The sequence below is a fragment of the Ilyonectria robusta genome (assembly GCF_021365365.1).
Source record: "Ilyonectria robusta strain PMI_751 chromosome Unknown BGZ61scaffold_11, whole genome shotgun sequence".
Lineage (NCBI taxonomy): Eukaryota > Fungi > Ascomycota > Sordariomycetes > Hypocreales > Nectriaceae > Ilyonectria > Ilyonectria robusta.
The window spans coordinates 1,152,442-1,176,997 of record NW_025764445.1 but is presented as its reverse complement, the minus strand read 5'-3'; the positions used below and the strand labels follow the sequence as shown (position 1 = coordinate 1,176,997).

The following is a 24,556-nucleotide window of genomic DNA, read 5'->3' as shown; positions in this document are numbered from 1 at the left end:
ATAGAGTGAATATGGCGAACTCTTGGATATTTATTTCAATCCCTCTTGACTACGGGCATTTGCACTCTGATTCCATGGCTCAGATGGTACATCTCCGTCTAGAATCCACTAGTCCTGAAATGGGAGGCAAAAGAGCGCGCGAACGTGAGACAGCCACCTCGTAAAGATTCAACCCTAGGCCCATTTAGGCATCCAGACGCGCGATGAGCGGAGGGTGTGGTGATCTAGGGTTGAATCTTCCGCCTGTATATTGGACCGGGACTTTGACCGGCTTGTTATCTCGGACACTGCGGCAGCTGCTGTGTAGTATGCAGTTCATATGCAGTCCCAGATAACTAGAGTGATTCCAGCCACTGAAATGGTGGCGGACTGGTCACATGGTCTTATTGCTCCGGTTCTAACCGCCGGATTTCTCAATTCAGTGTCCAAGGGAGAGGGACAAATAAATGCTCACCCCTCAAAGCTCAGAGGGCATTCTGCCGTAGTCTTTTCCATTCGTCAGCAACACCCACCATCATGACGAATCCAGGTCGGTATAGCTCCTTTCCAATTTTCTAAAACGAGACTAATTCTATTAGGCTACTTCCAAGATGTCAAGAACCTCATCAAGCAACCACCCGGCTTGCCGAGTATGAATCCGACGGTTGCCGCTTGGCAGGAGCCGGCACATCCAACCATATCGAATGCGCAGTCGCCTTCTCTCCCCGAAGAGGTTGACATCGTCATTATTGGATCCGGAATCACCGGTTGCAGCGTCGCACATACCCTATTGCACCATCCCTCTGCCGCGAAGCTTCGCGTTACGATGCTAGAGGCTCGTACGGCGGTGAGCGGGGCAACTGGTCGCAATGGAGGGCACCTCGTTTCTGATAGCGACTCTCTGTTCTCAGTACTGGTCAGCTCCATTGGATTTGAACGCGCCGTAGAGACTGTTCGCTTCAGTGAGGCGAATATCCGTCGTATCAAGGACCTAGTGGCTCAGCTCAGCCCAGCCGACCAAGATGCGGTTGAGTTTCGTACAGTGAACTCCGTAACTGGTTTTGGAGACAAGGAATCGTTTAAGGATGCTGTTGAAACTATTAACCAACTTACAAAGGCGGTACCCGATGGTGATGTAAAGTACAAGGTGACACCCAAAGGGGAGACCGAGGTGCGCTGCTCCTACCCTAGAGCCGAAGGGATCACTGACCGTGTTCAAACACAGAAATACAAGTTTGGGAACGTCGTTGGGGTTACGGAGCAACACGGAGTGGCAGCGTTATGGCCCTATAGACTGATGACAGCAATCCTGTCGGGTCTAAAAAAGGACTACCAGGAACGGTTCACTCTAGAAACGAATACGCCTGTGTTATCTATCGACTACGAATCCGTGCCATCAAGTGCCCACGCATACACGCTACATACCCCACGGGGAAAGATTCGAGCTAAACAGATCGTACATTGCACGAATGGCTACTCGGCTCGATTGATACCAAACCTGACCGGCAAGCTATACCCTTTGAAAGGGACTATGTCTGCTCAGAAGATGGGCCCCTCCTTCCCGCTACTCGGAGACCGAATCTCATGGTCTCATGTCGCCAAGGGGAGCTACGACGCGGAAACCGGACTGCTCAAGGTCGGTTTATACTATGCTCAGCAAAATGCGAAGACTAGAGTCATGTTTCTCGGCGGAGAAGCGCAGAGACTTAGCGGGTTACTAACGAGCGACGACTCGTTTGTCGCCGCCGACGCTCGCGAGAGTCTTTGCTCGGCAGCTTCACATATATGGGAGGACGCAGCTCCCGTCGAGCCACTCAAGGTGTGGTCGGGGATCATGGGATTCACCGCAGACGGCATGCCGCTTGTGGGCAACGTCCCGGCAAGTCTTACGGGCAGGCCGGGAAGCGGAGAATGGATATCTGCGGGCTTTAATGGGCACGGAATGGACAAGTGTTGGCTCAGCGGCGAAGCGGTTGCGCGGATGGTGCTGGGTGAAACGGATATCCCGCAATTCCCGAGAGCGTATCTGTTGGATGCTGAAAGAATTGGAGCTTTCAGTCTTGACATGGCTGCGGAGACGTTGATGGATCATATTGTGTCTGGAGGAAGCGACGTGCCCAAGAGTCATCTCTAGTGCTTGAACATTTGTAGAGAATGGGTCTAGTTTGGTCAGATCTAGTCTCAACGTTAAATGATGTCACCCTTGGCAATTCTTGTCGTGGACTAGCTATTTTACCACGCGAGCCAAGGTGCAAGTGATGGCGAGTGACCATGAACCAGGGTGCGCATGATGCTCTCACCGTTTTCAACAGCTGGACCAGGGAGCTCGCGTGTAGAGAGCGGTGGCGAGATCTGCCGATTGGCTCGAATCCAAGAGTTCTAGTGTCTCGTTAAAATTAAATCTTAAAATCACGGGCCTCATGCCTTTGTTGAACCCGTCCCAGTTATTCCCGCGGGATCCGGGCACTCCTGGAGCAGCACAGAGTAACAGGTGCGCGTTTTTAGTGCTGCCGCACCGAAGAGAGCAGTACGATTAAGTTCAATAGTCATTAAGTCTAAACTAGATAAAGTACGAGGTCCACCAATGTAAGAGCACTTTACACGGTTGGCAAGGGTGTACGCCCTACCAGGTGATCCTTCTCGTTTTCAATGCTACCCTTGCCGGATTCGGTAGTCAATCCCGCTGTCAATAGGATATGATATGTCTGTTTCCTTTAAAGCCGACCCGCGGCGGGTTCTTGTCCTTTTGAATCGTTCGCTCCGGTGTCACTATCAGCGTGCCATGCCCATGCAGATGCACTGCCCACCTCCCACGTGGTATGGCAGCTCTATTAGTCCCAGGTGGTGATGAAAGAGGAAACTCGCTACAAATGGAGCGTGGCATTTCCCGACATCGGATTTCCAGTTCCATCCAACAGCGTAAAAATGCCTCTGGCGTTGGCTTGGCATCGCAACGTCGAAGTCGAAGGAGGAAACGCACTAACCTCATGGCTTAAGCTCCGGCGCCAGCGCCACGCTATGCAGGGGCCGTCCCACGCTGCGTCTAGGGAGCCCCTGAGAGATTGATAAGTCTATTGGCAGTGTCCCTGGAAGCGTCCTTGGCAGGTCCTCGGGAGTGTGTTTACGCTCGTACCTCAAAGGAAGGTGCCGTTGGACCCGTTTGCTGGTGGTGTGATCTGTTTAGGCGCACGCGTCTTATTGGAGGAAGCCAGGGAAGCCAGAATACCTCAAGGATGCATCGGTACTGTCATGAGAACTGTTCCGCTCTGGGTGGAGTTCGCGTTGAGATTGGCCGCCAGTCTGTGCGGCCGATATAGGAGTGAGGATGGGGGATACTTCTTTATCAATCTAATCAGATGGATCTAATCAGATGAGCTGCACAAGACCAGCAGTCGCGTACTTGGCGACAAGGATGGGAGATGAGCGGTGGCATGTTTTGGGGCACACAGCCGCGATGCCCGGCTCCCAATACGATTGAAGAACTGCATATAAGAGGCCGGCACATATCGTTTGGGATTGATGAAGGATCAAGGCACCTCGCCCACTCTCTCCTTGGCATAAACTACCCAACCAGGCCTCACCATGGGTGTCCTGAAGTCCCTCGTTTCCGTAGCCTCGGTGCTGCTCCTGTCTGGGAGTGTCCTTGGCGAGACCACCCAACCAGCTCCATCGGCTGCGACTGCACTCACCTCCAATTCTGGACGGTACATTGTCAAGTTCTCCCAAACGGGCTCTGCCAAGTTTAGGAAGCGTGATGGAAGCACCGTAAGCGATTCACCATTATCAGTCACGGCAGCTCTAACAATATTGTAGGATAGCGATGCGTTCTATGACAAGCTCCAGGAGACTGGAGGCGAGGCAACCCCTGCGCTGAGCTTCGACTCGGAACTCTTCCATGGTGCCTCGTTTGACCTCAACGCCGCTGACAACCAAACTGTTGCCGACATCGAGGCCTTGGATGAGGTTGAGAGGATCTGGCCAGCCGCTTACATGACGATTCCTGTGAGTGGCTCAGCGGTCGTTCAGGACAGCAGCAAGAGCAGCTACCCTGCCTGGACTGCGCACAACGACACCAAGGTGACCAAGATGCACGCTCTCGGTTACTACGGAGAGGATGTCATCATCGCTCTCGTCGACAGCGGAATTGATTACACCCACGAAGCCTTCGGCGGTGGCTTTGGAGAGGGCTTCAGAGTTGACGCGGGCTATGACCTGGTCGGCAACGACTATGTCGTTGGAGGTGAATACATCCCTGACGATGACCCGATGGATTGTCTTGGCCACGGAACCCACGTAGCTGGAATCGCTGCCAGTGGCGATGAGTATGTCCCCGGTGTAGCTCCCAAGGCGCGTATTCGCTCCTACAAGGTCTTTGGCTGCGAGGACGGCACGTACGAAGACGTCATCGTCGCTGGCTTCCTCCGAGCCTACGAAGAGGGCGCAGATGTCATCAGTGCTTCACTAGGATCCAACCGTGGCTTTGCGGACACGCCCACGGCCGAGGTTGCCACCGCTATTCAGGCCAAGGGCGCGTTGGTTCTTTTTGCTGCTGGCAACAGTGGCGATATGGGTGAGTGTCTTATTGCCACTGCATGTAATTGACACTAACACGGTATTTCAGGACCTTTCTACACTAGCAGTGGTGGCAACGGCTTCGAAAGCACCACTGTCGGTAGCGTTCAGGCCTCGGACTGGGTCGCCTACAGCGTCATTGCTACCTCGTCTGGTGGTGAAGAGCGAGAAATCGTAAGCCCTGTATTAGAGGACCTTGACATGATACATGTACTGACATCCATCAGGTCTATCTGAGCGATAGATTCCTACCGTTCAACCTCAACGGCACCGTCCCGGCCAGCATCCAGACTGGTGCCCGTGACCTTGACGCCTGCAACTGGGACCTCGAGAGCACCGCCGACGACTCTGTGATGATCATTCCGTAGGTGTTGCGCCATTGATTGTAGCCCTTGTACTAATGATATCTAGTTTTGGTGATTGCGGTTGGCAATTGCAGGACAGCACACTTATCGGCAAGACGAGAAACGTCTTCTACGTCCAGACCGAAGGCGCGGATTGGGAGCGCGTCGACCGAGCCGTCTACAGGGAGGACCAACCACAAGGCTGTAAGTTACCGTTCAGCTACTGAATGACACAAGAATGTAACTAACAGCAGCTCATAGCCGCCCTCATCCTCTATGACGATGGAGACTGGCTGTTTACCCAAGCAGAGAACGGCCACGACGTTACCTTTGAGTTTATCCAGGACGACAAGGCCATCGCGATTCCTAGGACAGGCTTCGCCGACGGCAGAATCAACGACTTCAGCTCCGAGGGACCTACTCTCGATGGCCGGATGAAGCCAGAGATCTCGGCGCCCGGTGGCTATATTCTGTCCACCTGGCCAGTTTCGCAGGGCAGCTGGGCCGTGTACTCGGGGACCAGCATGGCTACTCCTTACGTAGGTATACTCGTGCTTTATGTGGGCTTTGTGACTGACCTTTCGTCTAGATTGCGGGTGTTGGAGCGCTCTTCTTTGGATCTCGCGGTGGACGTGCTGCGATGGGCGCTGGAGGAGCGAAGATTGCCCATGAGCGAATGATTGCTAGTGGCAAGCCCGTACGTCACAACGATGGCACTGACAACTTCGCGTAAGTTCCACCGGCAAGTTCAGTCTAACTTATGCTAACCATGACTCGTAGCTCTGTCGCCAAGCAGGGTGCTGGCTTGATTGATGCTGAGAAGGTGCTTCTGTACTCGACCTTCATCAGCCCTGCCAACGTGAACCTCAACGACACGGTCAACTTCAAGGGAACCCACGAAGTCAAGGTCACCAACTCCGGCGACGAGTCCATCACCTACATCATCACCCACGAGGCTGGCATCACCTCCCACACCAAGGGCAACGGCGACGCCTGGGTCTCCTTCGAGCCCTCGTACTCCGCCGGAACTGGCAATGTCGCCGAGGTGTCTTTCTCGACTGAAAGCCTCACCGTGGGCGCTGGTGAGACCAAGACGTTGACTCTAACCTTTACAGAGCCGGAGACCATCAGCGCGAGCATGCTCCCTGTGTACGGCGGTGGTGTTGTGCTTGTCGGTGATAACGGCGAAGTCGTCCGAGTGACCTACATGGGTATCAAGGGAAGTATTTACGCCAGCGATTCGTGGGAGATGGAGCGCGGTGTGCCTTTGTTCTTCAGCGGCTACGGAGGACTCGTCGAAGAGGGCCATGTGTACACCTTCGAAGAGGGAACAGACGTCCCTCAAGCGTACTTCAACCTTCTCTGGTCCTCGTGGGAATTCAGCTTCGACGTAGGTCACCACTTCTGTTGCTGATAATGCCTGCTAACAACGCGACTCTAGTTCGTTTCAAGAGACTGGCAGCCAAGCGATTGGACCTACCCAACCGTCCCAGGCGAAAACAACTGGCACGGCGCATTCCGCTTGGTTCCGAGTGCCCTCAGCGGCGAAGTTGTCGATTTCCCTCTGCAGCAATACCCCCGCTTCAACGGAGGAACGTATGCTGCTCCCCAGGGTTTCTTTGCCAATGGCACCAAGATTCCCTCCGGTGACTACAAGATTCTGGGACGAACGCTGCGTACCGGCGGAGACCCTGCCAACATTGACGACTGGCAATACAAGACGTCAGATTGGTTCAGAATCACTCGCGATCCGGTATCCAACTCGACCGCCACGACTACAGTGGCATCGAGTACTACCGCTGAGGCCAGCTCAACGACCGCTGCCATCACGAACGCTGCTCCGTCTTGCGACGCAACCTCTACTCCCGTCAGTCTCAGTGCCTACGTCGGTGATGAAGAGGAGGCCTACGGCTTCTACATCTACTCCAACTTCTTGGCCGTCGACTACAGCAGAAGCAAGACCCATCTCGAGTGGAAGTTTGTGGACAACAGCCATCTCCAAACCGAGGTTGGCGATGTGACGGTCTACGCATCGGTTCACACCAACACGAACAGTCTTGTGTATCTGTACCAGACTTCCAGCATCGCCGGGTCCTGGTCGTTCCTCGAGTGCACCGAGACGGACGGTGAGCTGACCTGTGTGTCCAACAGCAAGACGGCCTTCTACATCTGCGAGACTGGAGATGCCCTTGTGCGACATGGAACTGCTCCTCTTGATGGTTGCACTCCCCTCAAGTTCAAGATCGAGAACCTGATTGATTGCGGTGCCGCTACCACTACCGCATCGACTGATGTTTCGACTTCGGCAACCTCAGTTACAGAGAGCACTCCGGGTACCTTTGGCACTCCCACCAGCTCCTACACTTCCCTTACCTCCTCGGTGGCCACTTCAGTCACCCTCACCACCCCTGGAACGTCCGATGTGACCCCTACCTCCGCTTCCGAGACTTTGACCTCGACGAGCGGTTCTCAGTCTGAACAGACTACACCCACGGGACAGCCTACCAGTTCCGATACCTACACTCCTTCGCAGACTCCTTCTGCTTCTGAAAGCTCGGCCTCCACCGACGCCCAGACTTCAACTACTTCTGACGATTCCACCATTTCCCAGACTTCCGATGTAACCCAGACCCCTTCCATTTCCGAAACTTCTTCGGCTTCTCAAAGCTCCGGTGTCTCCACAGAGACCACTCTTTCGCAGACTTCTTCTTCTTCTTCTTCTTCTTCTTCTTCTTCTCAGACTTCTTCCCAGAGCTCGGGTGTCTCTTCCGATACCCAAACCTCGAGTGTCTCTACCGATACACAGACCTCCGGTGTCTCTAGCGACACCCAGACCTCAACCACTTCTCATGGATCGGCTTCTTCTTCAGAGGGTGCTTCCGGATCTGCCACCAGCACTGCGTCCGAGTCTTCCGGCCCGTCGCAAACTGAAGCTACCTCGGACTCGGCTGCTTACCCTACTACGACCACCTCTGGCTCTACTTCCCATGTTACCAGCTCAGTTGAGATGACCACGTCCACTGCCTATGTGACTAATGTGGTCACTATCACCGCTTGCCCATCAAGCGTCAACAACTGCCCTGTCATCTCCAAGACGACCTACGTTACGACTAAGACCATTGCTATCGGCACCACGGTCTGCCCGGTTTCCGAGGTTGCCGAGGAAACTCAAACCTCCAAAGCAGCTGCTCACAGCTATAGTGATGCTCAGTTCACGACGTCGACAGTCTTCAGCACCAACGTTGCCACCGTCACCGCCTGCCCTTCTACCGTCCCCAACTGTCCTGCCTCGGCCCAGACGACCTTTGTTACCACCAACATCGTGGCTGTGAGCACCACCATCTGCCCTGTTGAGGAGGCAACTGAATCCTCGCATGCCGAGACCTACCCAACCGTCAAGGTGGTCGCATCTGAAGCCACTGCTTCAGCCTCTTTCTCGGCAGGCCAAGCCTTCACTCCCTACAACAGCGTTATCCGCATCTCCACTCAAGCGGCCTCTAGTACTGTTGAAGTCCCTGAAAGCGCTCCTACTGGATCGCACGAGGATTCTGAGGGCCAGAGCACCAAGGCGATCGTCGTGAGCAGCATCCAGCTCTCTACCATTGCTACCCAGTCACGCGCTGCGGAAACCGTGGTGGACATTCCCGAGTCTACCGGTACTGTACCCGATTCCTCTGAGGCTGACAACGCTCCTGCTAGCTCTCAGTCCGGCAGCGATAACGCTGCTGAAACGGCTGTTGTGGTTGTGACTGGTAGTGCATCGCGTGCTTCTGGTAGTGTTCTTGCTGTGATGTCAACTCTGGCGATTGGCATCTTTATGGCTTTAATGTAGATACGACTTAACTTTCTCGTATATATTACTATTACTTCTTACATAAAGGGGACGAATAATCCAATAATTCGATCCTTCATCTTAGAATCCCCACGTGTTCTCCAGAACTATTCAACATGAAAAAACTGACAAGTTGCAGAAATCGTAAAACTTGTCGGGAAATGAAAAGGGGGTTCCTGCTACTTACGTTCGCGCTCAGTCAGCATTGGCTACTTCCTTCACGACAATACGACTCGGTTTCGCATCCATTTATTTCCTTGTTAAAATCAGTTGCCCGACAGCGCCAGTTACCCGACAGCCCACATTTTTACAGCCTTGCTCATCGGAATCCTCCCCGATGTGTTCCAGACTTAGAGACTCAAAGTTAAGCTTGAACTTAAGGGGAAGAATACGAATTGTCAGACATGGGTCTCAAACACACGACAGCTCATTTGGGTGGACCAACGGGGCTCATTACCGAATATAGGCTAGACAGTCCGTGTTTACCCCGTTTCATGTCACAGGTTTAGTAACTAATTACCCTCAGCAAACGACTTTATCCTGACGCAATAGGTGGGAAATTAATACTGTGGTCCAGAGGACCATCGGGGAGAAGCCGTCGTATCACGACATGTCCAGTCCAACAAAATATATACCTATTTGCGCCGTCGACTTGTTTGTTCTTCATGTAAACCACGTCTTTCATTCATTCAGTCCGCTTGGGTCGGATTTTTTCGTATTCGTTCTTTATACATTCACTCTTTTCTCATTCATTCTTTACCAACAAAATGCTCTACTCCGGACTTCCCGCCATCGTCTTGGCCAGCTTTGCGGTCTGTGCCACGGCACTCTCTGATCTTGACGGATCCGTTTGGGCAAACCTCGACTCCAAGCAATCCAAGCGCTCGTTTCAATACCAGAGCCGAAACCGCCCCGTCAAGCGTGCCAGTGGATGGAGCCCGCCCTCTGACCTGGCAACCCCCCTTACTGAGGTCTGGGACCATGTTGTTTCCACTTACGACGGTGGAGCTGATGGAAATGTCAACTGGGGCTGGCACCAGGTCATGGCCAATGAAGGGTAAGCGTTTCCGAAGCAGCATCGAAGAAAGAGAAGTTACTAATCACAAGTGTAGCAAATTGAACATTTGCGTTCGCTGGGACTCTAACCAGACCGTCACTGAGGCCGAGCGCGCCAAGATTGCCACCGTCTACAACACCCAGTACCAGAAGTGGTTCAAGTGGGTGTATGGCTACAACGGCTTCCTTTACTCCAAGGTCGACGTCAACATTGTCGGCTGGGCTGTCTCCGACAAGAGCCTCCTTGAGGGCTCTACCACTGGCTACGATGTCTACACCGACCTTGACGCCGACGGTATCCCCATGTGCAATATCGGTTGCTCCCGTGACGCCCACCTGGACAGCGACTACAGCGCCTGTGAAGGCGGAGCTGACCACCACTTCGATCAGTCTCTCTGGCTTACCGAGGGTCTCGATGGTGGTTACGGCTACAGCTGGGGTCAGCAGGTCGGCCGCGAGTACTTCATGAACAACATTGACTCCGAGAACATCCACATCCTCCTCCACGAGATGGGCCACACCTTTGGCCTGGACGATTTCTACGACTGGACCCCCACCGGTGTGACAAACTTCATCATGCTTGCTGGCGCCTCGATGGAAATCACCGACTTTGACGGCTGGATGTACCGCAACTGGTGGTACTATCTCTCTGAGAAGAACGGCTGGTCCTCGAGCAGTGTAGTGTCAGCATCGGAAAGCGCAACGGCCTCTGAAGCTGCGGCTACCACGACCGAAGCCGTAGCTGAAGATGTTGAGGATGTTGTTGAGGAGCCTACATCAACTCTAAAGGCAACCTCTGCCGCCTTTTCCGTAACTGAGGCTGCTACCACCTTCCAGGCCGTTACCACCTCCGAAGCTCCCGCTACTGTCTCCCCCGTTGCGCCTGATGTTACCCCATTCCTGCCAACCCCTAACCGCAACTCGACCCCTGTGGCAACTCCTTCTTCGACCCCTTCGGCTCTCCCCGAGAGCGGCTCTGCGGGACGATGGGAGGCATGCGGTGGTGGTTCATCTTACAAGGGTGCCACCAAGTGCGCTTCCGGACTTAAATGTGTCAAGCACAATGACTATTACCACCAGTGCCTGTAATCTCCGTTAATTTGAGAGATTTCGGAAATGGTGCACACCTGCTTCAACTCCACTTGATGGTTTAAGGTGTATGAGAAAACAACCGGGCACTTGCCCTTACCTTCTGTATTAGTATAGTGCAGCTATCCAGCTGGCTGTAATGCACTATTAATAGATTTTGAGAGACTTGTTAAACGAAATCCCGCCCCTCGTCTTGAAATTCATCGTGACGTCGAAACCTGGAGTGAATAAAATGAGTGCCATAGACTTGGTTCTTCTGACTATCTGCGACTAGGTCATGCTTTACTGATCTAAACAGATAGCATTGTTACATCTCTCCATTTCTCATCCGATGCAGCCAATTCATCCGAGGCTGTCTTCGCCAACTGAACAGTATCCGGACCAAGCAAAAGTCGAAGCGGCGGGTTGTCAACCCTAGAGATGTGCAAGATGGCGTCTGCAATCTTTTCAGGCTCGGACCCGTTGTCGATATAACGCATTCTCAAATCTTTGAATGCACCGACAGTTTGCTGGTATGGCTCACTGATTGGGCTTTGGACCATGGATGATCCTGCCCAATCTGTCTTTATACCGCCCGGCTCTAGAACAGTGACTTTGATGCCGAACGGTGCAACTTCTTTGGCGAGGACAGTTGAAAAGCCTCCAACGGCCCATTTTGCAGCCTGGTACGCTCCAAGGCCGGGTGACCCAACTCTCCCGCCAACCGAGGAGACTTGTAGGATATGTCCAGACTTCTGTTGACGCATAATGGGGAGCACGGCTTTAGTGACATTGACCACGCCGAAGAGATTCGTGTCGATCTGCGCCCTGAACGCTTCGGGGTCGAAATCCTCAATCGATGTCGTCTCGCCGTAGCCTGCGTTGTTCACAACTAGATCGATGCGGCCAAACGTTTTGTGGCCATTTTCTACCACACGAAGGACTTGATCGTTATCTGTGACGTCGAGAGCCGCTGTAAGGACTCGGTCGGAGCCGTACTTGTGGACCAGGTGGCTAAGTTGGTCCTTGTTTCGAGCTGTCGCGATGACGGAATCCCCAGAAGTGAGAATGGCCTCAACCAAGGCGAGGCCGAGTCCCCGTGAGGAGCCTGTTACAAGCCAAATTCTCGCCATGGTAGTCAACAGCGGCAAATATTTTCTTTGGAGGGAGCGGGGAATGCAAGCAGATAAAAAAGAAGGCGATGGAGTAGATGATTTTCTGTAGTCATCTTTCATGCCATTTTATACCCATTGCCTCTCTAGAAAGGCTAGCATAATTAACAAGCAGATTCGCGACCGCCAAACTCCGGTCCGACACATCCGCTGTATTTTGCCCAATTTCCATTATCTCCGCGTCGGCGCGGCGACTAGGACATAAGACGGGGCTAATTATCACAAATTCCGTGCTGATTTTATCTGCGCCTAAAACCTAGTAGTTTACCTCACGTAAGAAAACAAAAATAATATGCGTGCCTTCCAAGGCTTTATCGGTTCTATCCAGGATTTAATTATGACAATTAAGTAACCTACCTTGCGTCTCTGGGTGCTATGCATCCGCTAGTGGCCAATTGCGCCTTAGAAACCAAGAAGACTATCATCACCAAGCTCAGCATGCGTCTTAGCCATCTTCGGAACTCGTCGTTAATCGTCCGCTCATCTGGCATAGCGACCCTCATCCTCTTCAATGTCTCTTTTTACCGGTCTGAGAAGGTCGGAATTACGTGGAATGTTGTCGAGCGGTACTCTGACGGCTGCTGCCACTGGGCACCCGCCGTTTGTATGCAGTTCTCAACACGGACATTACGAATGACAACTAAGCGACGTAAATTCTTTGCTTCCTCAGTAAAGTTCTGGGATATCGCCCGTCGGGTTTTGTTGCGCGAGCTTGATGCCGACAGTGTTGTTGATGCGATTAGTGACGTGGTCAAACGGCCCTTCGATAGAAAGGTCACGGTTCAGTCTTCGTGCTTGTTTCCCAGATTATTCGCGAATTCAAGTTTCAAGCACCAGTCATTGCCGCCATCTTATAGACCATGTCCGGTTGTAATTATCTCTTGTATTGAGCCAGCTGATTTGAAGGCAAGGAATTGGATTTCAATCGACGAGAGGAGACATGTCAATATCGCCCGCTGAAGTTCGATTGGAAACCTGCGTAACGGGTTTTGGTGCCGCTCTGTCATAATCCTGATGGGTAGCAGTTGATGAAGCGACGATATTTGGATCGGGGCAGTAGAGGAGGGGATAGTAAGACAGCTTAAGTAGAAATCATTGTGGTATTTATGGGGTAATCAATTGTCTGACGACTAAAAGATCTTGCTGACTGTAGTAACATGCATATCCAAGATAATCCGACCCGGTTTCTAGATACATGCCGAGGTCCAATGAGGTTGAAAAGGTCATCTACTCAGCCCAGGTGCCTGAACTCCCGTTCACATAATCCTCGACTGGGCCTCAGGCTGGAACTAGTTTGGGAATATTTTTGGGATATTTTGGACTGGCAGAGGCGTCAAGTCAATTCGTTCATTTCTGGTCAGCGGCAATTAAAATAAATAATTATATTGTGATATATGGAGAATTTCCTTGGTAATTCTTGTGCCACTTTATACCAATTACATTAGTTTAAGGTGATACCTTGAATCTAGTGAGTTACCCTATAAAATATCATAAATTCGACCCTTTTTAAGGCATTATCAATCTCCTCCCCCCATTTAACTACAGCGCAGCTGTCCACTTGCTAGCAGGTAATTGCTGTAACACAGGGGAATTTAAATGAATGCTATTTGAAGCTATGGCTGGAGATATATCCATGCTTCGCTTCATCTACGTGAATTCCACTCGCAATGCACATCTCCGTTTGAGCGAGCCGAGAACACTTTCAGTGGAATGGAAGGTCTACATAACAGAACACTTATTAGATCAAAAACGGTAGAGCTATGACTGCTAAACCACACGTCAAACAAGGCAATAACGCCACCCCAATACTCCCAAATCCATACCCACACACACTTCACCACCTCTCCAGAGGGGACAAAGAATCTTCCCATTAATGGCCATATCTTGGACCGCTCTGACCCCAACCATAACCTCCGCTCCCCGGGTATGCTTGGTTACTCGGTCCCCCATATGCTTGACTGCTAGGTCCTCCATAAGCTTGGTGGCTAGGTCTGCCATACCCTGGGTTGCTAGGTCCCCCATAAACTTGGCTGCTAGGTCCTCCGTAGGCTCGGTTGCCAACTCCTCCATAACCTTGGGTGTCAAGGAAAGCTTGGGACCCAGCTCCGCCGTAAGACTGTTCTACCATGGGATGAGCAGTGCGGACTGCGCGGTACTGAGGGTGAACAGGTAGTTGACGGTGAGCCGTCGACCCAGCACTCGGACTTCTAGACCCGCGGTTGCTTGCACTCGGCACGTAGAGCTCATTGTCGCGTTCAGGCGATGAAGTCTTGGGAACTCGGTTCCGCTGACGCGGCCGTATGCCCGACGTTTCTTTGCTTGTCTCTTTCAGTTCCGCCAGGGTGGTTGGACGGGCTCTGGATGATGCACGGATGGGGAACGTCAGGTCTGAAAGCGATTAGAATCCTATCATCGGAGCGAGGGAGGTCTAATGTCAAAACTGTACTTACTCCCGTCGATGAACTCAAAGATGTAGTTTCTCGAGATCTCAATTGCTCTAGAACTTTTTGTCCCGTCGTCGATCAAGTAAGGCACTCCTGCTTGTCGTCTTCCCATGGGGTCTTGCTTGTCGTCGTAAAATTCCACCACCCCGCCAAACAGACTGGCCTCAAAATAGCGGCCTGCTTCGCCGCTACGGGGAAGTGAATATCCCCCCAGACTCACAGTTGGAGGCGTCAATGGGCGATGGTGATAGGGCACGACGACAAGTTTAGCGGAGCCATGGCGGTGATAAGCGCCAGCCCCCAGAAGCGACCAGTTTGAATAGCCGCTGCTTGCGAGAGGATGGCAGTCTTGTTGTGCACAGCCTCGCTGTTGTGTTAATAGAAAAGACAGGCCAGGACTATTTTGGGAATATTTTTGGAATATTTTCGGATTGATCAAGGCGTCAAGGCAATCCGATCATCACCGTCTCACTTGCTGCCTTGGTGCCTCAGGCCTGTATCATCACTGTTCTCGCGGATGCTTCAGTAGATCCAACTTATCCCAATCAATCATCCCTATCAATCATCCCTCACGCTGCTGCAACACTCGCCTTCACTCTCTGGCATTCGATTTATCGCCTTTTATACTCTAATACGTTACTTATCTCGCAATCTGCCATGGCAGAGGAGAAAGACCTGGCCCATCTCCAACCAGATGGCCCTCCTTCAATGCCTAAGATCTGCATCGGCATCGGTCTGGGAGGCGCACATCACGATGTGTTGATTCGCGCCATTTCAAACGTTCTCTCGACCAAGATTGCCGAAGAGACCTTTGCTCAGATCATCGACGGACTGCCCCTGGCCAGTGTCGTCCAGGACACTTCAGACGGTGGTCTGACCGATGACCACCCCATTCACGATGCACACAAAGAGCTATGTCCTGGCGTCTTGGAAAAGACGCGCGAGTTTCGCAGGGATGTTGATCTTTCCTTGATAAAACTAGATTCAACTGTAAGTGACGTTCGCGGGCTCTTGATGTTCTCTGAGATGTGATTACTGAGTCCGCGCTTAGCTGATTGCCGAATACCGTGCTGCATCCGTTGGATCTAGATCCTTCAAGACTCGACTAGTCGAGGCCACAGCAGAAGCAATCCATGAAACCGCCGTCCAAGTATTCAACTTGGGAACCAGTCTCCACACCAGCGATGGCATTGCCTCATGGGTTCCTCCCAAGGATGATATGTTCTGGCAATGGTACCCAGACGGTGCCTGGCCTACTCTATTCCGCCAGCCATGGTACCAGGACTTTGAACAATATCCCAACGGTCTTGCCGATGTGGTAGCCTTCTGGGCCGAGTCGCGCATCATAGGCGGCGTCGTGCTTTTCGACAGACGTCACCCGGAGGCATCTCCAGACGTCCAACCAGATTCCGTCTGGCTCCATCCCGACCGCTATGACATTACATACCGAATCTGGCAGCTTTCAGACACCTATAGGCAGCAACTTCTGGAATTCCTCACTTCTGAAACACCAGACCTTAAGCTACTTCCCATCCTCCCCAGCCAAGAAGACACCCGACGTGAAGATCCAGAGGAGCCAATTGAAAAGACAGGCATCTACCGAAACATCTGGGAGAGGAAGCCGCTGCCAGTAGATGCACCGGATTTGAGATTGAAGGACGTATGGGACCAGTTCGAGTACCCTCTGAAGGGAGATTTCCAGAGGGCACAGCACCGAGCGTATAATCGCAAGGATGGCTCGTCGGATGGAGACTACCCTTACGAATAGTGTAAAAATGTCCTGACAAGCAATTTAGCTTCCCCGACGCAAACTGTGAGGTCTGGAAGGTCGATGATATGATCGAATTGTGCCTGCAGGGCTGCTTCTTAACTAGAGAGTGGAATGATCCTAGTAGATATCAGAGGGCTGGTATGATGTGCTTGAATGATGCTCTTGAGTTAACAAGGTCACACCCAAGCGAGCCAAAGCACTCAATAGAGACAAGGCCCAACTTGACGAGTCCTGACTCATCGACAGGCGGTTGCGCATGTGGTCGACCACGCGTTGACGCCGTCGATGCGTCTATGTGGAGATTTGAAGCATTGGAACCATCCCGCTACCGAGGAACCAAAGAAGCCGACTACACAGGCGAGCCAATGAGGAGGCAAAATGTGACCCCCATGATCCATGATCCCCGTGGTCCCCGCCGCCGGGGATGTCGGAGCCGAGACGGTGCCTTGATCCCTCGAGAACGATGCAGGGCCCCAAGCTCTTCCCGGACGGCGCCTTTCCGCGTCTGGATGCCGTTGGACAGTTGCACAGTGGTGTGGTTGTCTGCTTCTGCACCCCAGGCTCGCCATTGCCCAGTCCGTCACCTCCTCCGGCTCTTTTGCTCCCGGATTGGCGTCGCCAGAATGCGGGGAAGCCGGAGCAGACTCAAGACGGGAGAGAGTGGGCCATACGTGATGGAGTTTATTGAGGTTCGTTGTCATGGGACGGAAACAGGCCATCGAGCTTTGCGACGGGCCCTGTCGATCTGGTATATAAGGCCTTGGATCCCTCGAGTGACGATACAGCTTCGACCCAGCCATCCATTGTCCTGCTCTCTTGTGCAGTGTTGAATCATCATATCATTGCCGTACTCGCCGACTTCGGATACGAGCCTCAATTGCCATGGCGAATAGCTCTGAAAAGCCGCGCCCTGCGGATGGTGATGAGGGCATCCGCGACACGGGCGCCGCGGTGCAGCTGGCCCACGATGCGCAGAACCACTCTGTGTCGCCGTGGACGGGCGGCATGTTTCGCCTGTACCTCGTGCTGGCCTGCGCCTACTTGTGCGGATGTTTGGTACGTCGATCTGTCAATTGTGGTGTAGTTGAAATCGGCTTTGCTGACCCGTGGCTTGTGTAGAATGGCTACGATGGATCCCTCATGGGCGGTCTCAATGGCATGAAGTCGTACCAAAACTACTTCAACATGTGCGTGGCAATTCTTATATTACAATGACAAGAGCGAAACTGACAATTCAACTACAGGGGCGTCGAAGGCTCGAGCCTCGGAATCGTCTTCGCCCTATACAACATCGGCTCCGCCGCCGCCGTCTTCTTCACCGGCCCCGTCAACGACTCCTTCGGCCGCCGCTGGGGCATGTTCACCGGCGCCTTCATCGTCATCATCGGCACCTGTGTGCAGGCCACGTCCACCGGCCGCGGCCAGTTCCTCGCGGGCCGCTTCCTCCTGGGTTTCGGCGTCAGCTTCTGCTGCGTGTCGGCGCCGTGCTACGTGAGCGAGATGGCGCACCCCTCGTGGCGCGGCACGCTGACCGGCCTGTACAACTGCACTTGGTATATCGGGAGCATCATCGCGAGCTGGGTCGTCTACGGGTGCAGCTACATGACCACTGCCAGCGGCGATCCCGACCAGAAGGCCTGGCGGATTCCCATCTGGTGCCAGATGATCACGTCGGGCTTCGTCGTCCTGGGAGTCTTCTTTCTTCCCGAGTCGCCGCGTTGGCTCATGGCCCAGGATCGCTATCAAGATGCCGCCAAAGTGCTTGCCACCTACCACGGCGACGGTGACGTAAAGCACCCGATGGTGCAGCTGCAGCTCCAGGAGATGAGCACGCAGATCTCGACCGAGGCTTCGGACAAGAAGTGGTGGGACTACCATGAGCTCTGGAACACCCACAGCGCTCGCCGCCGTCTCATTTGCGTCATCGGCATGGCTTGCTTTGGTCAGATCAGTGGAAACAGTCTCAGCTCGTATTATCTCCCAGCCATGTTGAAGAACGCTGGCATTCTCAGCGAGAAGAAGGTGCTTGCGCTCAATGGCATCAACCCGGTGCTGTGCTTCTTTGGAGCCATTCTCGGAGCCCGCTTGACTGATGTTATTGGCCGACGCCCTCTTTTACTGTACTCTATTGTCGCGTGTTCTTGCTGCTTTGCCGTCATGACCGGAACCAGCAAGCTGTCCCTCGAGCAGCCCGACAACACGGCGGTTGCAAACACCACTGTGGCCTTCATCTTCCTGTTCGGCATCATCTTCTCCTTCGGATGGACGCCTCTCCAGTCCATGTACATTGCCGAAACCCTGACCACCAGCACCCGCGCCAAGGGAACCGCCATCGGCAACTTCGCCAGCGCCTGTGCGTCGACCGTCGTCCAGTACAGCAGCGGGCCTGCCTTTGAGGACATTGGCTACTACTACTATCTGGTGTTTGTGTTCTGGGACCTCTTCGAGTGTGCATTCATGTACTTTTTCTTCCCCGAGACCAAGGACCGCACCTTGGAGGAGCTGTCGGAGGTGTTTGAGGCGCGCAACCCGGTCAAGAAGAGTCTGGAGAAGAGGAGTGCGCAGACGGTTATGAACACGCTTAATGTGACGGGCGATGAGAAGATGGACGGTCTGGCTTAGGGGGTTGTAACTTGGGCGTGATGTCTTTGTGGCAGAGCTTACGGTCACTGAGGGATCGAATGACAGAGGTAGCATTATAATTGAGACAAGCTTCTGCCAATGTGAACCTCTTGATTGATGGCTTTAGCTAAGAATTTTATTATCTCGCACTCTTCTGCCCATATGAACCTGTTGATCGATGGCTTTAGCGAGGAATTTTATAATCCTGGATGCTTCTGCCCATATGAACCTGTCGATCTATGGCCTTGTCTATGCATTTCATGATCTTCAACAAGCATTAAGCGCAGCATCCCTGTTCAGGTCCAGACATTCCGAAAACTGGGCCAGCACCCGAACCAGAGTATTGGGAGAGTCGTAGAGCATTAGTCCATCCTCGACAGATGCCCACTACGCGTAACAAGGTGTCGAGTGGCATCCATCCCCAAACGCAACTATCACCAAACTACACCACGCATCAACAAAACTAGAGCATCACGAGCCGGCCTCACACGAGGAGCAACCAACAGGCTATTTCCGCACCAATAGTCATCGTCCCTAACCCTTGTTCTCCCCGCATGCCCCTCCCCCGCCCCCCCGGACGGCCAATTTACCCACTCTCCTCATAAAGCTGGCGATCCTTCGTTCCCTCGGTCCGTCTCGGTCCGCCGTTCTCGCAGCTCCTTCACGTTCGTGGTGATGTGCAATTGACCAACAACCGCTGCAGGCCATGGGCGACAGCTTCCACCAGCCCGCAGGCGAGCCGTCGAGGAAACGGCTCCGCACATCGCATGCGGTAAGTCAATTAGCTTCATCCCCTGCCATCTTCTCTCTAACTCTCCGCAGTGCGATACTTGTCGTGGGCGCAAGATACGGTCAGTCGGCTGCTCCTCGGTGCTTCCGCGTGTTTCCTGTTTCCTGTTTCCTCGTTCCTCGCTGACTTGAGTCGTGAGATGTGATGGAGGAACTCCGTGTACCACCTGCTCCACGGCCGACCAGGATTGTACATATGGTGCCGAGTCCAACTCGTACGTTTCCACCAAACTGCCGGGAATAATAAACAGCACCTGTTCTAATTGCATCGCAGGAGAGGCAAAAATGACCTCATCCTCGAGGGAATCCTGCGCGTCGAAAAGTTCCTCCACGAAATAAATGCCAATCTCGTGAGTGCCAATGTCACGACTCATTTTTGACGCCATATTCACTGATCGCGCAGTCCACTGGCTCGCAGCCCGATCGTCGCGTCTCCTACGTCTCCCCAAATGCGCAATTTGGAAGCTCCTTTTCGGGATCGCCTCACAACGAGGGAAATGCGCGCCGTCCCAGCGTCCCCATTCAAGAAGCCCTCAGCGAGTCGCATCCCAGCAATGGATATAGCTTCGACAATGCAGTGCTCGACTCAATGCACACTTCGACCACGGAATCAATCCTCCAATGGCCTCACTTCGACATCTTCCCGTCGCTTCGCACCGAACACACTTCAATATTCCACCTGGAACAATCACGAACAATCCTTCCGATAAGGCCAAACGCAATGTATCCATACGTCGACATTGACGACATCAATTCCATCCTCGACTCGTTCGAGCACAATCTCAACTTTTGGTACCCAACCATGTCCCAGGAGCAACTTCAGAAGATTCGAGTGACACTGCAGGCTGGCGTCCCTTCCGAGGACAACGTCGAGGTGTGTCTCACTCTCCTGACCATGGCGCTTGGGTGTGCAAGTCAGACCCTTGCAGGCCTCGCGTCTGGGGAGGTTCTCACCGAAGACGAGTCGCGAAGACGATTAATGAAGCGGAAGATGGGCGACATCTACTTTGAATCCGCCTTGAAGAAACTCTACGTAGCACACTTGCATACCAACTCAGAAGCTGCGCAATGCCTATTCTTCGCTGCGTAAGTACTGCTCCAACGACTCAAACATGTCGTTCTTTGCATAAAGAGCTGTCAGAGGCTAACTAATTAGCATGTACTTTGCTTTTCTCGTCCGGCCGCTCCAAGCCTGGGAGTTCCTTAGCGCAACGGCTGCCAAATGTCTGCTACTTCTCTCTTATCCTCCCAATGGAGGTACACCCGAAGACCAGGAACGTGTGAGAAGGATATTTTGGTCATGTTATATTCTTGAAAGGTATTTTTTTCCAGTTGGCCGAGTCGGCTGCCCAAACCATGCTAATTCGCACAGCGATTACGTAGCAGAACTATCTGCATGCCCTCCGTCAGGCATCGCACGAATCGAGTCTTCCATTCCATTGCCTGGAGCGTATCACACACATTCTACAAACGACCAAGAGGAGCAATCGGCTCTTTATTTCCTCGCTTGTATCAGCATGCGTCGCCTTTTGAATCGAGTCCATCAACTGCTCTATGCTCGGGGCACCGGAGCCGCCCTCGACACGGCACGATTCCCGCCTATTGTCGCCGAGCTGAATCACCAGCTTGACGAATGGCGTGATGTTCTGCCTGTCGCCTTTGAGTTTAGTATCGACACACGACCAACTCGGACAGATGCAGGTGGCTTTCTGAGGCAGCGGTACTTGACCTGTCAGGGCGTCATCTACCGTCCATATCTGATGTGGATTCTGAGTGGAAGTCAGATCGGCTCCCATGGCATCAGTGCAATTTCACCTAGTCAAGATGCGCTATCCAAGTGCCGGGCCTGCATTGACGCCTGTATGCTGCATGTCCTCAATCTACGGGGGTTTGCACACACGATTCTAGTCGATACGTGGATTTGCTCTCTTTCGTATGTCTCCCCTTGTACTGATCTTGACATTACAAGCCGACCAAAACTATTGCCAGACCTTTGCTAATTCATTTCCCAGAATGTCCGGAGCTATGCTCATTCTACTTGCAGCCTGTCAAGTACCAATATTGAAGAACCTCATCGATCCAAAGGTCCTCAAGATGGGTGACCATCTCAAGGGCCTCTTCCAAGAATGGCGGCAGCTTGATGTAGGCTCAGATTCGCCGAGCGTGGATCAAAGCCTCTGGATTATCCATGAAGCTGACAGATTTATCAAAGAGGGCTACAAGCCAGGTGCATCCAGTGTAATGTCTTGATATGAAGAATATGTTCTATAGCTATCTTGATGACGACTCTCAAGGGATTCGAGGCTAAATAACTCGATATCGTCTTAACGGATCATAGTTGCTCTTCTGAAGTAAGTGGCCCGAAACGTTACAGAGTGAAATGGCGCGGAAATCGCGTGACCGGGTGTTAGGAGTAGGCAACAATGCGTGGAGAATGAACATAGAGACACACCCAGTTCGCCCAGTTCGCCGAACATCCCAACAATCTGTACACTTGAGCCTCGTTTTTGTAGTTACTCACCTTCTGACTCAGGCCTGACTCAGACGCCGGTTCTAGTGGGGTTGCTGACCATCCCAGATCTGTGTGACTCGTGCTAGGTTGATCAAGGCTTAGTGATTCGTCCCCGCCTACAAATATTGCGACGTTGGAATGTTGGAATGCTGGAATAGTACATCTGACATCTCCTCATCCAAATTATGGCCGATATGACGGATATGACCGGAGAGGCGTTCAGTCGCCAGAGATTTGAGTCTCTGCTCAAACGACGGTTCTTCTTCGCCGAGGCCTTTGAGATTTATCGTACATCGGCCAGTGCCTCGACTGACAACCGTGGCCTATACGACTATGGCCCGCCCGGCTGCGCGCTCCAGGCCAACATCGTCAACGAGTGGCGGAACCACTTCGTCATCGAGGAGAACATGATGGAACTGGACTGCACAGTACTGACACCCGAGGTGGTTCTAAAAACGAGCGGACACGTCGAGAAGTTTGCCGACTGGATGAGCAAAGACCCGGTCAAGGGCCAATATCTCCGTACCGACCACCTGATTGAATCTGTGCTTCGAGCGAGGTTAGCGAAATACCAAAGCACAGCAGAAGTCGACTGTCAAGAAAAGTCCAGAAAGCTGGATGATGCCACGGCTACAGAGTATGAAGAAATCCTCGCCAAGGTACGCTCCCCAACGATACTCTACAACACACCTGCTGACATCTACACTGCAGATCGACAATTACGATGGTCCTGAACTCGGCCAGCTCATCAAGCAACACGACATCCGCAACCCCGACGGCAATGGCGAGGTTCTGTCGCCGATTCCCTTCAATCTCATGTTCAAATCCACCATCGGTCCCAGCGCTGCAGCCCCGATCTACCTCAGGCCCGAGACGGCACAGGGACAGTTTCTCAACTTCCGGAGACTCCTAGAGTTTGGCCAGGGCTCCATGCCGTTTGCGTCTGCGAGCATCGGAAAATCATACCGCAACGAAATATCGCCGCGTTCTGGCCTACTGCGAGTTAGAGAATTCCTCATGGCCGAGATTGAACACTACGTAGACCCCGAGGCCAGCAAGTCTCACGAACGATTTGCCGAGGTTGCAGAGGTAAACCTACCATTGCTGGATAAAGGCACCCAACAGTCTGGCAAAACTACCATCGCCATCATGTCAATTAGCGAAGCTGTCCAAACCGGCCTGGTGGAGAACGAAACTCTTGGCTATTTCCTTGCGCGAGTATATCTTTTCCTCCTGAATATTGGAGCAGATCAGAGTAAGCTCCGGTTTCGGCAGCATCTTGATAACGAAATGGCCCATTACGCTGTTGACTGTTGGGATGCGGAGCTTCTAACAAGCTACGGCTGGATCGAATGCGTTGGTTGTGCAGATCGAAGCGCATACGATCTCTCGGTTCATTCGGAGCAGACAGGTACAAAACTTGTTGTGAAAGAGCCCCGATCAGAGCCGATTGAGGTGGAAGAATGGCAGGCGACTCTGGATAAGAAGCTCCTTGGCCCACGATTTAAGAAGGACGCCAAAAAGGTCGATGCCGCCATGGCTTCGTTGGATCAGCAAACGCTGGAGAATCTAGCTGCGGAGCTAACCGAGAAAGCCGTCATTACGGTTCCAACCGAGGAGTTGGCTGATGGCAAAACTTCCGTGCAGCTTTCTGATGACATTTGTGTCATCAAGAAGGTTACTCGAATTGAGAGAATACGTGAGTACACGCCAAATGTCATCGAGCCCTCGTTTGGCATTGGGCGTATCCTCTACAGTCTCTTGGAGCATGTGTACTGGCATCGGCCAAACGATGTTGCGAGAGGAGTAAGAGCCCAACATACTTTAAGAGGAAAATGTACTGACTGTCCTAGGTTCTTTCGATTCCCATTTCCGTAGCACCCACCAAGGTGCTCATCGTCCCTCTCTCTAACAACCCCTCACTCCAGCCTGCGGTGAAAAAGCTTGCAGCCCGACTTCGGCGGCTAAGGATCTCCAACAACGTGGACGCATCATCGACGTCTATCGGCAAGCGATACGCTAGGAATGATGAACTTGGAACCCCGCTGGGCATTACAATTGACTTCGATACTGTGGAGGATGGTTCGATTACACTACGAGAAAGAGACTCAACTAGTCAAGTGCGAGCTTCGGAGGACGCCATCATTCAAGCTGTCTGCAATTTGGTCAATGGTAGCGAGTCATGGGAGCAGGTTTCCCAGAGACTGCCGGCTTTTACTGGGCAAATCCAGGATGACTGAATCTTTGGAACTTCATGACATTTGTAATGGGTTTTGTAATTTACACGATTGAGCGAAACTGAAAAGTGTCTGAAAACGGAAACAAGGAAACGCAACAGTGCGCCGTTCAGAATTCAAGCGAAGTAATTTAAATAGCGATTCATTTCTCCAAGAGC

At 52.7% G+C, this 24,556-nt stretch overlaps 8 protein-coding genes across 8 annotated transcripts; 6 read left to right on the top strand and 2 right to left on the bottom strand.

Moving 5' to 3' along the window:
* Positions 1 to 274: 274 nt before the first annotated feature.
* On the top strand, positions 275 to 2,297 carry BGZ61DRAFT_391852 (FAD dependent oxidoreductase-domain-containing protein). Its single transcript, XM_046242836.1, has 3 exons — positions 275 to 529; positions 579 to 1,150; positions 1,205 to 2,297. Exons 1-3 carry the CDS (start codon positions 517 to 519, stop codon positions 2,111 to 2,113), a joined length of 1,494 nt encoding a protein of 497 aa, XP_046103888.1. The 5' UTR covers positions 275 to 516; the 3' UTR covers positions 2,114 to 2,297.
* A 1,264-nt stretch (positions 2,298 to 3,561) lies between these two features.
* On the top strand, positions 3,562 to 7,025 carry BGZ61DRAFT_494567 (peptidase S8/S53 domain-containing protein; the record flags this gene model as incomplete). Its single annotated transcript, XM_046250777.1, has 10 exons — positions 3,562 to 3,744; positions 3,823 to 4,549; positions 4,601 to 4,725; positions 4,779 to 4,915; positions 4,963 to 5,059; positions 5,150 to 5,434; positions 5,485 to 5,624; positions 5,676 to 6,285; positions 6,337 to 6,648; positions 6,978 to 7,025. The coding sequence occupies 10 exons, from the start codon at positions 3,562 to 3,564 to the stop codon at positions 7,023 to 7,025; spliced, it is 2,664 nt and encodes an 887-aa protein (XP_046103887.1).
* Positions 7,026 to 9,431: 2,406 nt separating this feature from the next.
* BGZ61DRAFT_589040 (uncharacterized protein) lies at positions 9,432 to 11,017 on the top strand. Its single transcript, XM_046256557.1, has 2 exons — positions 9,432 to 9,784; positions 9,840 to 11,017. Exons 1-2 carry the CDS (start codon positions 9,495 to 9,497, stop codon positions 10,870 to 10,872), a joined length of 1,323 nt encoding a protein of 440 aa, XP_046103886.1. The 5' UTR covers positions 9,432 to 9,494; the 3' UTR covers positions 10,873 to 11,017.
* A 35-nt stretch (positions 11,018 to 11,052) lies between these two features.
* BGZ61DRAFT_453262 (uncharacterized protein) lies at positions 11,053 to 12,048 on the bottom strand. The gene has a single exon (XM_046246057.1). The coding sequence runs from the start codon at positions 11,982 to 11,984 to the stop codon at positions 11,163 to 11,165; it is 822 nt and encodes a 273-aa protein (XP_046103885.1). The 5' UTR covers positions 11,985 to 12,048; the 3' UTR covers positions 11,053 to 11,162.
* Positions 12,049 to 13,800: 1,752 nt separating this feature from the next.
* BGZ61DRAFT_42205 (uncharacterized protein) lies at positions 13,801 to 14,873 on the bottom strand (the record flags this gene model as incomplete). Its single annotated transcript, XM_046243524.1, has 2 exons — positions 13,801 to 14,411; positions 14,474 to 14,873. Coding segments are annotated over 2 exons (918 nt in total), but the record flags the coding sequence as incomplete, so codon positions are not given.
* Positions 14,874 to 15,175: 302 nt separating this feature from the next.
* On the top strand, positions 15,176 to 16,235 carry BGZ61DRAFT_353397 (uncharacterized protein; the record flags this gene model as incomplete). Its single annotated transcript, XM_046240516.1, has 2 exons — positions 15,176 to 15,457; positions 15,519 to 16,235. The coding sequence occupies 2 exons, from the start codon at positions 15,176 to 15,178 to the stop codon at positions 16,233 to 16,235; spliced, it is 999 nt and encodes a 332-aa protein (XP_046103883.1).
* An 885-nt stretch (positions 16,236 to 17,120) lies between these two features.
* On the top strand, positions 17,121 to 21,899 carry BGZ61DRAFT_494562 (uncharacterized protein; the record flags this gene model as incomplete). The annotated part of the gene is made up of 11 exons (XM_046250776.1): positions 17,121 to 17,294; positions 17,358 to 17,425; positions 17,483 to 18,849; positions 19,468 to 19,525; positions 19,683 to 19,711; positions 19,783 to 19,864; positions 19,924 to 19,999; positions 20,053 to 20,735; positions 20,806 to 20,967; positions 21,022 to 21,582; positions 21,662 to 21,899. The coding sequence occupies 11 exons, from the start codon at positions 17,121 to 17,123 to the stop codon at positions 21,897 to 21,899; spliced, it is 3,498 nt and encodes a 1,165-aa protein (XP_046103882.1).
* Positions 21,900 to 22,355: 456 nt separating this feature from the next.
* On the top strand, positions 22,356 to 24,401 carry BGZ61DRAFT_494561 (glycyl-tRNA synthetase; the record flags this gene model as incomplete). Its single annotated transcript, XM_046250775.1, has 3 exons — positions 22,356 to 22,820; positions 22,873 to 23,967; positions 24,015 to 24,401. 3 exons carry the CDS (start codon positions 22,356 to 22,358, stop codon positions 24,399 to 24,401), a joined length of 1,947 nt encoding a protein of 648 aa, XP_046103881.1.
* Positions 24,402 to 24,556: the final 155 nt, after the last annotated feature.